Below are 16,568 nucleotides of genomic sequence, written 5' to 3' on the forward strand. Positions count from 1 at the left end.
GATTATCTAGAATTTCAATCATCAGATTAAAACTCCTAGAAAAATCTGATTGTACTATAAAAGATTGGTAAATGAATACACACATATACACACACACACGTTTGAAGGAAAATTAAAATAACCATGTACCTTTAAGAAAAAAAATTGGGAGTAAGGTAAAACTTTCCAGGTTTTTTTTTTCTATTTTTTTCCTCTTATCATTAGTGTTTATTCCTGGAATTCAAGAATTTTCTATATTATATATACTATCACTGGGATGTTATGTTTATTGTACTTCCTATATGCATTGCTATGTAAAGGTTTGATTTATTATTACTTATTCTCCATCCTGGGACTTTTGTATGCAATTTCTTAATGGTATATTTGGATGAACTGAAGTTGCTATCAATAATTTTTTAAAATTTCAAGAATTAACCACTGAAGGGGACTCCCTGGTGGTGTGGGCAGTTGAGCACCACACTGTGAAGCTATCCGTGTCGTCAGCAGCGCCGGTTCGATCCTGGCCTGATGGGGAGAATCCCACATGGTGAAGCAGACCTCTCCTGTCTCACCCACTGCTCCCCTCAGCAGTGTGTTTTGGTAGTCTGCCTGTTCTGCTCTCCACTCTGTCTCTGGTAAATCCTCTCATCCTTCTGTGCATCTGGTCTGTACCATGGTTCTTGTATAAATCATTAAATCTGAAAAAAAAAAAAAAAAGAATTAACCACTGAAGCCATCAGGTGCTGGACTTTTGTTTTTTGGTAGGGGTTTGATTGCTGATTCAATCTCCTTGCTAGTAATTGATGTGTTTGGATTTTCTTTATCAGTTAAATTTGATACCTAAATGATACTTAAACGATAATGGATATATGTTTTATTTATAGATAAACAGATATAGATAATAAAAATAAGTATTGCCTAATGCTGCAAAGAAAGGAAGTGACATTCCTGGTAATTGTAGGTTTAAAACTATTTTACTTTTTATTTTTTTAACAATAGAGAATAATAATTCAATCTCTCTTATTACATAGATAATTGAAAAGCATAAATTCTTTCTTTGAAAAGGAAAAGGTTTTGAGACTTCTCAAGTTCAAGATTTTCTCTAAGGGCATCTGACTGCTAAGGGTCTCATTTCTCCAAACTCTATATGGATGATGCCCTAAACACACTCTTCCTGTCCAGACCATCTCTAGAGGCAGGTCAGGGATTGGCAAGGACGTCACCCACCAGGAGGAACCACTAAAACCACGTCCTTTGTTAGCCATTTCAAACCCAGTAGGGAGAACAGATTCAAAGAATGCCCTCCGTTAGAAGAAGGAGGTGGGTTGAAGAGGGGTGGTTGGCAACACTTCTGCCCTTTTTTTTTTTTTTTTTTTGGTGAGAATTTTTTTTTTAAATTTTGACATCATTGTTCATTTTTAAACAATATTTGCTCCCCCCCTTTCAGGTGTAATCCCCATAGAATTACCTTCACCAATTATGCTCAGTGAAATAAGCCAGAAGGAAAAAGAAAAATATAGGATGGTTTCACTTATAGCAGGGATATAGGGGAACCAAATAAGACATCAGTGTAAAAAAATAACAACAGTACAAAACACAACAAAACAGAAACAATTATAAATCAGAGACATCCTGCAGGGAAGGAGGAAGGACAGGGAGCAGAGGGAAGGAGGGAGGAGCACAGGGGACTGGGGTGAGGGTGCACTTGCTTTTTTAACAGCTGTACTAATAGGCCTTTGTCCTTGTTTTACATTCCCAGTGTGAAAAGTGAACAATTCATTTACTTCACAATTTGTTTTAAAGCACTTGCATTGTGGCAAACACTCTTCCAGGCTTTTAGCATAAAACAATGAAGAAAGTGTACAACAGTCTCTGCCCGTGGGCTGAGGAAGAAACACTCAAGGCAGATACTCAAATGCACATGTTAGGAAGTGATACCTGTCCAGGAGAAACCTGCCAATCACCGTGGAACTCAGCAAGGTCATGTGAGCCCTCAGCACCACACAGGGAGCTGCATGCTTGTGCGCACGCTGATGGGAAGGTGGCTGCAATGTGTAAGGGACTGAGAAACGTGTGTTGTATGTATGTGTGTTAACATGCAGTGACTGGCAATTTGAAAAAGTGTGTAAAAAGAAGTACACTACTATGACATATCAATCATGATTACTCTCTTTTCTAAAAAAACTCAGCATTGACATCAATTTTGGGGTATTTAAAAGAAACTGATTTTGAATTAAAATTCAAACGGCACTTAATTATCTTAACAGTTTTTTAGATTTGAAGTTTCACTGTAAGGTTTTTAGCTTTTCCTAAGTAGAAAAACCATAAAGTGAACTGACATTCTAGGGGATTTCATAAGAAAGAGCCCACATCTCATTTCACTGTAACAAAGGTCATCACTCACTGGGGACTCCAGCCACGCCCTCCAGATCTTCAGCACAAGCTGGCTGTGCTGAAGCAAAATCCCAAATGCAGGAACCATTCAATTTCTCTATGGAGAGCGACTTTTTTGAAAGGCAGAGGAGGAAAAGGAATTCTATAATGTGACACAACCAAAACAACCAAAGGGAAATTGTTCCTCAAACTCAAAGTCTGTTCCCTAAGCATTTATGGAGAATCAGTTTATCAGACACTACAAACACATGGAGGCGGGCTTACTTCAGGGAAACACACAACTTTATCAGCAACAGCAAAAAAGAGTCAAGGAGCGAGTGCCTATGCTTGGAGTGAAAGCAGGTGATGGACAATGTTTTGTACAGCTTTGTCCAACACCCAGGGGTTTTCTTAAAGAAATCCGAATGATGCCACTTTTTTCCTCCTCTGTTGCTGTGTTGTTCCAATAAAATGATTCTCATCCACTCAAAGGTTTAGGTTGAGTTAACCCATGTGACTATCCAATCATCCAAATAATAACTATCACCACTGAGATGATGAGAAAATCATCAAGATAAGGATATTAAAGACCCTGAATGGAAAGAAAGTTAATATATTTCTATTTTTTCTTTCTCCAAAACAACAAGAAGAATAAGAACAACAACAAAAAACAACTATAATCCAGGTGTTAAACTACTATAGAAATAGTAAAAGAAATGTTAATAGGAAAAATGCACCATTCATCAATAAAATCCTTAAGCCAACGAAATCTTGAGCCAAGAATCAACTGCAGGCCATGATGAAGATGTAAAGAATTTTTTTTTGTCGTTTATTAAAGAAACAGATATTTGAATGAATGTAAGACGTTCTTAGTAAGTACGCACAATTTTTAAAGAGATGTTACCAGTAGCGGTGACAGCCATTCTCTCTCCTTCTCTCTCATAGGATGGAGAGAGATGGAGAGGGAGAGAGATTACACACTTGATTCCTGAATTTACTAATACTTCAATGTTTTATTTTCTGTTTTTCTCTTTTTACTGAATTATTTCTTCTTAAGACATTTTATTCTCTGAGATGTGCAACTGGTGAAATCATACAAATACATGAACAAACCTGGGCTCTCTCCCTCATTTTCTATCTTCTCCCCATATTAATTGTCTCTCTAATGCAGTCTTTCAAAATGTTATTCAAATAACAGGCTACCAGATAATGTTCCCTGTAAAAGTGCACCTGCATCTTTCATCTCCTCTGATGGAAATTTTTTGTGAGCGCGTGCCTAAGCTAGGAGCCCGAGAGTCAAAGAGGAGGCAAAGTATTATGAATTTTTCTGATTGCTGAACAAGAAATATGATCCATTTCCTACACTATTTGTGCTGTTAAAGTGAAGGTCATATCACTTCTGGAACATAAAATAAATTTAAAAGCAAACAAAAGTTTATGTGAATACTTTTTTTGGTTTATTAAAGGAAATACATTTCCGAGGCCTTTCACCAAGAATTTATTAGTGATAAAATGAATGGAAGCTAGTGCACTGTACCATCTTTGCTAGCAAGTCAAGAATAAGTATGATCTATAACTTCAATACCCTTTTCAACAGTTTTTACAGATTTTCCCAACCAATTGGTGGTTTGTTTCAGCCCCACACAGACAAATGTATTTGTATAAGACGAGCTGATGTCCAACAGCCCTTTTCTTATTTACTAGCTGACATGGGATGCCTGTGTAGTTTCAGGTTAGCTTCAGAATGTTGAGGAATGTTTTGTTGCCTAAGAAAAAGTCTTTATTTTCTTAATATAATTTCTGCTCCCAATTGAGTCGCTGTTGCATTTTAAGATCAAAGACTTTCAGCAGGTTGTTTTTCTAGGTGAAAACACTACATGTCACATATGTTTTCTTCACTTTGTCCCCATTGAAAGTTTCTAATCAACAGTGGCTATTGCCTTCATCTGGCTAAGTCACCCCCAGGTGACAAGAGGAAGAATCTTCTGGTCACTGATGGTGGCAAAAGGGTGAATGTCTAAGTGCCAGGATTAAGACACATTTCCCTGTAGATTACTATGGCGATTCCAGGTTTAGCTCTGCTGGGAAGTCATTGTATGCGTATTCTGAACAAAGTTTTGAAGTACCTAAATTATCTGTTCAGAAGAATAGAGACAATAACTCTACATGTGTCTTTTAAAGAGAGCAGAAGTAGTTAACCTCCCTAAGATCATCCTCAGGGCTTCCTCTCTCCCTATCACCTCTTTTCTTGGCCATCTCCAGCCTCGGGCCTGCACAGACTATTGCCACTTCTTACAGGGACAGTGTCTATGGGTAAGAGATGAAATTATTTTATCTACTGCCACAGTAACCTGTTTTATTCCCTAAATACCTCAGACCATCTGGCCTAAAGACAAAACGGCAAAATCCAAAGGGAAGGACCATCCTATACTTATTCATAATCAGGAGGCATGGACCTCGACAGACTTTGTGGTGTGATATTTAATCTGCAGTGTATGAATCTCCTAAGGTGAGAGCTACTTTAAGCTAGACATGGGACATCTCAGTGGGTTTTAAGTGTCATTGGTTATAGCTTTTTGAACACACATTATTACACTGAAGGTAACTGAAGATGAAGAAATGAGGAGCTATTTGAAGATCAAAGCTTCTATGGCAGGAGCCTGACCTCCTGTTAGGTTTGGAAACCCATGGGGCCTCTTTGTGAAACACTGCATTTAAAATTAAAAAATGCCCTTTAGAGAACCATTCAGCACAAAGTTCGTTGTGAAAACAGAAGAAAATAAATGCTGATACTGATAGCAGGGAAGGGGCGGGCTAGTGTCAGGACCCTTCTTTCCATGAGGTCACACATTCCTTCCCAATGGGTCTGTTTGTACACTCCCCTCCTTACTTGCTCTAGCAGAGGACTCCTCCTCAGCTTTCTTAAGGCAATAGTTATGCGCTAGTCTTACCACCAGGAGGAAAAGTCACCCCCTACTCACCATTCATTCCACTGGTACATTGCCTGCACAATGTCAAAGAATGCATCAGAGAGAGATCAACATGGTAGAGGGGAAATACTGCAAGTAAAACATGGCAGAGGGGAAATGCTACGAGTAACTCCCATTAAAAAAAAGTTAATAGGGAGGAAAAATGGCAGGTCCCTGCGAGAACTGGGATGCGGAAGATAAACCCGGGTGATTCTGGCAAACTGCACGAAGAACAAAGTTGCCATAAGAGGACTAGAAGGGAGGAAAGCTCAGAACCTGGCTACCCTCCCCGACCCACAAAGTCAGCACTCTCTGACCAACAGAAAGGAGGAAAACAAACAAACCAACAAAAACAACCAGCAAGAACAAACTACACATCAAGCGGAACTTTGAGTGGAAAGAAACTATTTCAGGCACTGCACCCTGTGAACTGGAACTGTGGAAAACTGGGCAGAAATCACCGCGGAGCTCAGAGAATGGCTCTTGCGCCATTAGAGGAAGGTAAAGACTCCATGGAGACCTACACATAGCCCAAGGCCAGCTGGTAAGCTTGTGTGGAAAAGCAGTGAGCTGGAAAAGCCTATGCGTATCCCAGCTGCACAGGTCCCTGCACCCACGGGGAGATGAGCGGGAACCCTCATTGAGGTGAATGTCCCTCACCGAGTAATCAGAAACCAGGTGCCCGGACGTGGGAGCAGGGTGCAAAAGGTGCCATTTCTGTGGACACTGAACTGGGCTACAGCCCACATCCTGGATCTGAGGGCTTCGGAACTGAGAGCACAAAATTTGGGGCGCAGGATACCCACGACAGTGGGGCACAGGGCAGACACAGCACTCTGGCGCCGTTGAGGCTCTCCACGCCACTCCCACTCTGTTCCCCTGGACCCCCGGGGTGGGGGGGACAGTTCTGGAAGGACACTAGAAAAGATCTCTGGCGCCACCTAGTGACCAGAAAAAAATCACCAACATCCTGATAGTTGGAAACCAAGAATCCCCAAAACACCCTCAGGCTCTGAGAGAGGGTGGGCAGCTCAAAAGGGGGGTAAGGAGGGAAATAAGGAGTGGAGCAAGACCCCATCCTAGAACTGAGAGCCAGCCGCAGGATCCGGGGTGTGGGGCGTGCCATAACAGCGGGCACTGCACAGGGTGACAGCCGGCATTTGGATTTGATAGCCCTGGAACTCAGACCTAGAGTGCAGAAGTCAGGGCATGGAATCCATACACCTGTGGGCACAGCACCGGGTGAACACAGAGCAGACACAGCACCCAGCTTGAATAAGAGCCCCTGTGTTGAGGCGCTCACCTAGGCACCCCTCCCCACCTCTTCCGTTTCTCAGAGAACCACTGGGAAAAAGCACAGATCAGCAAGTACGGATCTCTGGCGCCACCTCGTGACTGGAACAAAATCACCAACTAGTTGATTCCCTGTTGGAACAGTAAATACAGAGAGAGGGAACTGTAAGGGACAGTGCCCAGCAACACAGCATCAACACCCTGGTGGAGTTTAGGCCTACCAGTGCTGGTCTCTGTCTGGTAAACAGTTTCTAGCACCCCTAAAGGAGCACTCCAGAGAGATGCCTGCCAACACCAATGGCAAGACCTCCCAACGCACAGAACTAATTAGAAAGCAAACAACAGGGAGAATTAAAAATATAAATAACCAAGTTAGCCCACAGGAGAACACACCACAAAAAGAAACACAGTCACCAGAGCTCAACGATGACATGGAAGAACTCGGCCTATCAGATAGAGAATTAATGATCATCATGATTAAAATGCAGAAAGAAAACAAAAAGGAAAAAAAAAGATTTGAGACAAATAATCACTGAACTTAAGAATGAAATTGAGACATTAAGAAAGGAAAGAAAAGAAACACAGGAGATTAAAAGATTACTAGAGGAGCTAAAGACCTCTGGGGAAAGCAATGAAAACAGAATCAATGAAATGGAAGAACAGATCAGTGGCATTGAAGATACAGAAATAAAAAGAGCCAAAAGAGAAAAGGAGAGAGAAGTGCAAATGAAGCAGTTTGAGGAGACTCTTAGACAATTATCAGGCTCCATGAAGAGAGGAAATGTAAGTGTCATAGGCATTCCGGATGGTGAGGAGAAAGACAAAGGAACTGAGAAATTATTCAAGATGATAATTGAAGAAAACTTCCTAAGCATAAAAAAGGAGATGAATATAGACATACAAGAAGTGAGAAGAACTCCCAATTACCACAATGAAAAGAAAACTACAGCAAGACACCTAATAGTAAAGCTTGCAAGAGTCCAAGACAAGGAAAAAATAACGAAACTGGCAAGGGGGAAGAAACAGATAACTTATAAGGGAAAACCAATCAGGTTAACTTCAGACTTCTCCGAAGAAACATTATGGACAAGAAGAGAATGGAGTAACATATTCAGCAAACTTCAAGATAGCAAATGCCAACCAAGAATACTTTACTCTGCAAAGCTCTCCTTCCTCTATGAAGAAAAAATATGGACCTTCTCAGACAAACAGAAATTCCAGAAATTCATTACAACTAAACCCCTCACTCCAATAAATTCTACAAGAAGTCGTAAAGCCAAAACCAAGAGAGGAATTAACAAGAAGAACAGAATAAAGCAAGGAATACAATCACAAAAAAGACAAACAAAATGGCAAACACAGATGCCAACATATCAATATTAACTCTAAATGTAAATGGATTAAACTCATCAATAAAAAGACACAAAGTAGGAGGCTGGATTCAAAAACAAAATCCAACCTTCTGCAAAATCCAACACATTTAACCACAAAAGATAAACATAGATTGAAAATAAAAGGTTGGAAAACAATCCTACAAGCAAATGGACCAAAAAAGAGGCAGGAACAGCTATACTTATATCAGATGAAACAGACTTCAAATTAAAAAAGGTAAAAAGAGACATAGACGGACACTACATTATGATCAAGGGGACAATACATCAGGAAGATACAACACTCATCAACATATACTCACCAAATGAAGGGGCACCAAAATATATTAGACAATTATTACCAGCTCTGAAAACAGACATTAAATACATATATACTGGGAGACTTCAACACCCCACTCTCACCAATGGACAGATCAATGAATAAACAGACAAAAAATAAACAAAAACACTAGAGCCCTAAATAAAGACATAGAACTCATGGACTTAACAGACATCTATAGGACACTGCACCCAAAAAAATATGAGTACACATTTTTCTCAAGTGCGCATGGATCATTCTCCAGAATCGATCACATACTGGGCCACAAGACAAACATCAACAGATACATGAGGATCAAAATCATTCCAACTATCTTCTTTGATCATAAAGGCATCAAACTAGAAATAAATCATGAAAAAAAAAAAAGACAAGGAACCCTCCCACTTCATGGAGATTGAAATCCACACTACTGGAAGAACACTGGACTAATGAGGGGATCAAAGAAGAGATTAAAAAATACTTTGAGTTGAACGACAAGGAGGATACCACTTTCCAGAATGTATAGGATGGACCAAAAGCAGTAATAAGAGGAAAATATATAGCAATACAGGCTCACATCAACAAACAAGAAAGAACTCAAAGAAACAACCTAATCTCACATCTCAAAGAGCTAGAAAAAGAACAACAAAAAAACCCTACAGCCAGTAGGTGAAAGGAAATAATAAAAATTAAAGCAGAAATAAATGAATTGGGGATTAAAAAAACAATCCAAAAGATCAATGAAACCAAAAGTTGGTTCTTTGAAAAAATAAAACAAAATAGACAAACCTCTAGCCAGGCTCACAAAGAAAAAATGGGAGAAAACACATATAAATAGGATTACAAATGAAAGAGAAGAAATCACCACAGGCTCAGTAGAAATCAAAAGAATAATCAGAGATTACTATGAACACCTATATGCAAAAAAATTCAACAACCTAGAAGAGATGGACAAATTCCTAGAACGATATAATCATTCAAAGCTGGACAAAGAAGAAATAGAACAACTAAACAGACCAATTACAAGCAGTGAAATTGAGGCAGTAATCAATGCACTCCCCAAAAACAAAAGCCCAGGTCCAGACGGCTTCACAAATGAATTCTACCAAACGTTCAACAGTGAATTAGTGCCTATCCTACACAAACGCTTTCAAAAAATTGAAAAAGAAGGTATACTAACAAATACGTTCTACAAAGCCAATATTACACTAATACTAAAACCAAACAAAGACAGCACAAAAAAAAAGAAAATTACAGGCCCATCTCCCTAATCAACACTGATGCAAAAATCCTCAACAAAATCCTTGCCAACAGAATCCAACAATGAATCAAAGAGAGAGCACACCATGATCAAGTGGGATTCATCCCAGGGGCACAAGGATGGTTCAACATATGAAAATCAGTAAGTGTAATGCAACACAACAACAAAAAGAAAAATAAAAACCATATGATCATATCAATAGATGCTGAGAAAGCATTGGACAAAGTCCAGCATCCATTTATGATGAAGGCCCTTGAAGTTCTCGGGATAGAAGGAACATACCTTAACATGATAAAAGCCATATGCGATAAACCCACTCCAACATTATTCTCAATGGCGAAAAGCTACAGTTTGGTAGTGAAACAAAAACAGACACACAGACCAATGGAACCGAATAGAGAGCCCAGAAATAAAACCACACTTATATGGACAACTAATCTTTGACAAAGGAGCAAAGACTATTCAGTGGAACACGGACAGTTTGCAGCACTATACCTCCACATGCAAAAAAATGAAACTAGACCACTACCTCTCACTGTGCACAAAAATCAACTCAAAATGGATAAAAGAACTGGACATAAGACCTGAAACCATAAAATATATAGAAGAAAATAAAGGTAAAACACTACAAGACATATCTCAGAAACTTCTTTAAAGACTCATCACCCAAAGCAGTGATAGTGAAGGTAAATATATATACCTGGGATTACATCAAACTGAAAAGCTTCTGCACAGCAAAAGAGACATTAATCAAAACAGAGAGATACCGCACTTATTGGGAAAAAATCTTTGCACTCCATCCAGCTGATAAGGGACTGATCACAATGATATACAAAGAACTCACATGGCTCAACAAAAACAAAATAAATGATCCAGTCAAGAAATGGACAGAAGAACTCAAAAGACATTTCTCCAAAGAGGAAATGCAAATGGCCAACAGGCATATGGAAAAATGTCCAACATCCCTGATAATCAGGGAAATGCAAATCAAAACCACACTGAGATACCACCTTACACTAATAAGAATGGCACATATCAAAAAAACAAGCAACAACAAATGTTGGCAAGGCTGTCGTGAAAAAGGAACTCTTCTACATTGCTGGTGGGAGTGCAAACTGGTCCACCCATTGTGGAAAGCTGTCTGGAGGTTACTCAGTCTACTAAAAATGGAGCTACCATATGACCCGGCAATTCCACTCCTAGGGATCTACCCAAAGGACACAAAAACAGTGATTCAAAAGAGCACCTGTACACCTATGTTTATTGCAGCACTATTTACAATAGGTAAAACCTGGAAACAACCCAAGTGCCCCAAAATAGGTAACTGGATCAAGAAGATGTGGTATCGATACACAATGGAATATTATTCAGCAATCAAAAAAAGATAAGCTCATGTCATTCGCAGCAATGTGGATGGAGCTAGAAGGAATTATGCTCAGTGAAATAAGCCAGAAGGAAAAATAAAAATATCGGATGGCTTCACTTATAACAGGAATATAGGGGAACCAAATAAGACATCAGTGTAAAAAAAATAATAACAGTACAAAACACAACAAGGCAAAAGCAGACAATTATAAACCAGAGACATACTGCAGGGAAGGAGGAGGGAGAGGTATGAGAGGGAGGGAGGGAGGAGCACAGGGGACTGTGGTGATGGTGCATGTGTGCCTTAGGGAAGGAAATTTTATGGAGACTCAATCTTAGGGGGTGGGGGGAAGCAAATATTGTCCAAAAATGTAAAAAATGATAAATGTTAAAATAAAAAAACCTGAAAATAAAAAAAGAATGCAACAGTAAATCTTCAACCTTCTCCTTTTTAGACTGTTGGAAGCGTCCAGTACCTTAGGTAACCAGGTTTCTCTCGCCCGTTGTTCTCAGTTGAAATTATCAGCTGAAACATTAATATAACGGGGAAGCCCTGGGCACTCAGAGGGCTAGAGCAAGAGGGCCTGTGACAACCAGCGAGGCTGAGAACGAATGGAAACAAAGACCATGTGACCAGGAATACTGGACCATGGTGGCAAAGGACACATGCACTTGCGAAGTCAGCAGTAAAGCTGTGGGTGTGGCTCTGAGAGCCATTCCCCACAGGGTGTGAAGGACACGTGTGTGGGGAGCCTGGACCTGAGGGGCCGGTGCCAATAATTTGACAAGTTTTCAACCGAAACTTCAAATCACATTAGGATAATGTCTTCTCTAATTTACATATTCCTGTACTTTAAAGTGTTTCCTTTTCTTTTTCTTTTTTTTTATTTAAATAATAAATTTTATTTTTATATTCCCCCATACAATTGCAAACCCTCCATTCTGACCCCAATCCCTCCCCTCCCGCCCCCACCCCCCAAAAAGTGTCTCTGGTTCATAGTTTTTTGTTGATTTTGATTTTCACTTTCTTATATTCATTTTCCTGGTCCCTTATTTAAGTTTTCTAGATTCCTGCTATGAGTGAGACCATCCGGTATTTTTCTTTTTCTTTTTGGCTTATTTCGCTGAGCATGATCCCTTCCAACGCCATCCATGTTGCTGCAAATTGCATGTGTTTATCTTTTTTGAATCCTTTTCTAATATTCATAGTTGTCTTTGTAAGTCAGTCCTATTTTTTAATTATTTGAAATGGATGCTCAGATTGCCAACATAAATGCTAACTTTACAGATATTGCTCCTCTTTGTCACACCAAGAATGGAGAACTCTCTCTCTCTCACTTCCTTAAGCCCCATAGGAAGATCAACAAGGTAGAAATTATGCTTAAAAGTCAGGCTTCCTACCTGATAGCTTGTTAGAGCTGAGTGAGAGCCCATGTTTCCATAGCTCTGCCAGAATATGCATGCAGCTGGCTGTCCCAAAATAGGGTAGAAAATGTCAATTGGAGTTTATAATAAACCAGACTGGATTCTTTCAAAGTTAAAGCTGATCCAGTTTACATAGTAGGGAAAAAAGCTGCTCATGGAGCCTGTTTTTCCCAAGAAAAGTACAGTCATTATGGCATGACAACTGGTTTGAGCTTTCAGAAAGAACCTTTGGAAATCAGGAAATCTATGATGTATGTAAGTGAACTCAGCAAGATGCTGTTGCGCTCAGCACCTGGCACGAAGCACTTCCTCATGCAGGACATGCCTGTCTCCACAGTGCGAGCCACCTCCTGGGAGCTCCCAGCACACGCACAGCCCCTGGTGAGATGAAAGCTAATGAGAGTCAAGAATAAAGTCAACACCGCATAGAAAGTTTTCTTCATCAGCACAACCATGTGACCACCCATCAGGATGAATGAGCAGCCCCACTTTGAGTACAAAGAGTTTTGTACTAAGATTTCTGTCAAATGCCCTAGTTTCAGGCTTCAGCACCACAAGTGCACACAGTGAATTAAGGGGGATCCAGTCAAATCTCTTGGTAAAGAGAGAGAGGGAAAGAAGAAGGCGGAAAGAATAGAGAGGCGGGGCTGGGGGTGGGGGAAGAGGGAGAAACATACAGAGACTGACTCTCCATCTGGAAGTTAACCCACCCACCCTAGAGTTCGCTCATGGAAATGAATGGCTCCAAGAAGCAGAATGCTGGAGAAACAATGGGTCAAGCATGCAGTTACCTCCATGAGCCTCTCCTCCTAAGTTGAAGATCTCGATACTTATGTCTGGTCTTTGCCGATAGTTATTAGACTCTGCATTTTCACTGCATTTATTTAGTAGAATATATCATCGCGTCAAGAACATTGGCCTGGTGCCATGTCATAGCCCTGATATTTCCCTGGGAAGATGTATGGACATGATTTATCACCTACGGACCTTTCAGGGATACCCACTTTTTTGTTGCTGTTTAGTTGTGAATATTAGAGGGTGCAAGCCTGGCTTCTTTCTGCTGCCACCTTGCTGGACTTCTACTCACAAATCCCTATTTACTGCAGTGATCGTGGTTTTATAGTCTGAGTCCATACTTAAGGGAAGATTCTAACCAAACCTGCCTAATCCTTGTATTCTTGAAAAAGTTAAAAACAGAAATGTGCTAAACTTTGAAAAATAGGAAATTGATGCCATCTTGTGGTTATGAAGTAAAAATTTTTCTTTTTTATTAAAGAATCATTGTCAAAATCAGAACTACCTTAAACAATTTTCCCGTGTTCCTGAACACTCAAATGTCACTTTCTCTTTTAGAATATTGCTAATGTGTAGATACTTTTTTCCTTGACAATCAGACTTGTTATTTCAACCAGGTAGTGCCAGTTTCCTGAAAAAAAATCATTTTTTATGATTATACTTGATTTTTTTTTTTTTAATCAGGCAGATCGTAATTCTGAATGCTGGGGTAATGTATTCATGGAAAAACATTCTAAAACATTTTCCAGGCATTAACATGATAATCAACAAATGTCTCTGAGAGATGGTCCAAAGCACTGGAAACAGCAGTGACTTGATTTTTGGGTCTTTGAAAGTGTAGATTGACTTCCAGAAAGCATAGGGTTATAGGAAGGTTGCTGTTCTACCAAGGAACTTATTGATCACAGAAATAAGACTGATCAATTCTTATTGATCAAGAAATAGCATGATCCAAGATGTCATACCAATCCCCACATTTTATAGACTAGACTGGAGGAAAATGCCAAGAACTGCCTGATAAGTATTCTTAGTATGAATGCAAAATGGTAACAAGGATTGGTGCCGTCCTTCCTCTGCATTGTACAGTGTGGGCAGGTCAATTCCTGATATTAAAGGGATTTCCCCACAAGTAATCATGTTTCAGTGACATGCACTTAAACTAGCAGATAGGGCCTCTTAGTCTAACTTGATGTGGTATTTTTAGTTAAGCTTAGTAATGTACTTAATATTTACTAGGAATTATATACATAAATATGCATGTATAAATGAATTTGTACTACTTATTAACAGGAAGGATGAAAATACAAGAGAACTTCAAGGATAAATGTGGAGTTTGCCACAGCAAGGTGAAAAGGAAAAAGAAAAAATGAGTTGAGGAGGGGAGAGATAAAGACCAAGAAGGTATTACATAGGCACAGGCTAAGCATTACCTGTGCATCTTGTCCATTAAAACACATGTGCTGAGGGCCTCCCCGGTGGCGCAGCAGTTTAGCGCTGGGTTGCGAAGCTGCCCGCAGCTTCTGCAGTGCCAGTTGGGTCCCTGGCCACCAGGTGAGGGTCCCACATGGTGCACAGATCTCTCCTGCTACCCACTGCTCCCCTCAACAGTGTACTTTGTCAGTCTGCCTGCTCTGCTCTCCCCCTCTGGCTCTGCTGAATTCTCTCACCCTCCCGAGCTTCTGACTGTACCCAGTGCTTGTATAAATAAATAAAAACAAAACAAACAGAAAAAAAAAAAAAACATGTGCTGAGTGGGGTGAAAAAATAATCACAAAAGCCAGTATTTGCTGCATACTCAACACACGCTGGGTAGAATGCTATGATCTGATTGTACAGTATTTCATTTAATCCTCTTCGAAAAGAGAAAAAAAAAGTAGGTGAATTTCCAACACTTTAGAATCAGATCTTTAGATGGGGATTTTTCATAGATTTTTTTCCCCCCCTTCAACTATAGATATCTAGATTACACTTTTTAATCTGTGCGGCTTTCTTTCTCAGCAATACCTTGCATGATGCCCATTCATTGACTAAAGATGTATGCCAGGCATTTATTTATTTTTTTGAGAGGCTGAAACATTAAGAAACAAAATGCTGTGTAGACACAGATTCTTGATGTCACTCTTAAAAGTGAGTTGTCAACTAAGAAAAAAAATAACTGAAATCAGGATTATATCTTCTCTGTTGAAGCTAGAAACAGGACTAATCTTATACTCCAAACCTTGCAGCAAATTAAATGCAGGAATGGAAAGGTGACTTACTTTCTAGAGATGAGCATGCAAAAATAACAGCAGTGGTGGGAGGAACCTCGAAGACCCTACTTAACTGTAGGCAGTTCAAGGGCCGGAAAATACCTTGTTTTGTGCTAAGATTGTGAAATTATGTGGTTTTTTCCATAGGTCATGGATTAAACATGATGCTAGTTAAGTGTCAATGAACTATTTTTACTCTTTGAATATGAAATGTACAAATCTCCAGGGTGATGGTGGCAGTGGTGCCTCCTGCGTCCTCATGTGGCGAGATATTAGGTCAGGTAGGAACTCTTGAACCTTCTGCCATCACGTGTTTAACCTCCCAATGCATTTCATAACTCTGTTTACTCAACTTATGTGACCTGACATAATTAATAATCAATAAAATATGAACTAGACACACACACATAGAAATACTATACACATTCTCATGACACAAAAACATTTTAATATTCCTTTTGATTTAATGTTAATATTCCTTTAATAAAATGTAAGAAACAATTACAGTGTTATGTAAACAGCCCAGGGGAAAATTTTTCATTATTTAGCATTCAGATCATATAATTTTTCTTCAAAATCTGTACATATTCTTGTGATGTTTTCCAAAGCAAATCTTGATTTGATTCATCAGTAGATCCTAGAGGAGAAGCTCTATAGGATACAGACTCAAATTCAGCAGCAGCTAGAAAAAAAAAAAGCCCAAAGAATTATATTTTTTTAGTATTTTATTTTATATAATTCTTACATCATTTTTCATTTTTGCACAATGTATGCATTTTCATTTGGGTTATATTCCCCATACAATTGCACCCCCCTTATTTTGACCCTAGTCCTTCCTCTCCCCGCCCTACCCCCTACTTCCCCCCGACCCTGTAGTGTGTCTCTGGTTTATAGTTGCTTGTTGATTTTGATTTTTACTTTGTATTGATTAGTCTTTTTCCTGGTCCCTTATTTAGGTTTTCTAAATTCCTGCTATGAGTGAGACCATCCGGTATTTTTCTTTTTCTTTCTGACTTATTTCACTGAACATGACCCCATCTAGCTCCATCCATGTTGCTGCAAACTGCATGTGTTTATCTTTTTTGATTGCTGAGTATTATTCCATTGTGTATATGTACCACATCTTCTTGATCCAGTCATCTGTTTTTGGGCATCTGGGTTGCTTCCATA

At 39.5% G+C, this 16,568-nt stretch overlaps 1 protein-coding gene across 7 annotated transcripts in view; it reads right to left on the reverse strand.

Annotated features, from left to right (window-relative positions):
- Window positions 1–33: 33 nt before the first annotated feature.
- Window positions 34–16,568, reverse strand: part of ANKRD26 (ankyrin repeat domain containing 26) — a 142,921-nt gene continuing 126,386 nt past the window's right edge. For 4 of the 7 annotated variants that reach the window (XM_054694824.1, XM_054694820.1, XM_054694818.1 and 1 more), the window contains one exon: window positions 15,801–16,080. In XM_054694824.1, the coding sequence (XP_054550799.1) occupies window positions 15,950–16,080 (131 nt within the window). In that variant the 3' untranslated portion in view covers window positions 15,801–15,949. Of the gene's footprint in view, window positions 678–15,799; window positions 16,081–16,568 lie in introns of those variants that run through there. The other 3 variants (XM_054694819.1, XM_054694821.1, XM_054694823.1) reach the window with 3 other exon arrangements.

The sequence above is a fragment of the Talpa occidentalis genome, unplaced genomic scaffold (assembly GCF_014898055.3).
Source record: "Talpa occidentalis isolate TD23 unplaced genomic scaffold, MPIMG_talOcc4v2.1 talOcc4.14, whole genome shotgun sequence".
NCBI classification, from domain to species: domain Eukaryota; kingdom Metazoa; phylum Chordata; class Mammalia; order Eulipotyphla; family Talpidae; genus Talpa; species Talpa occidentalis.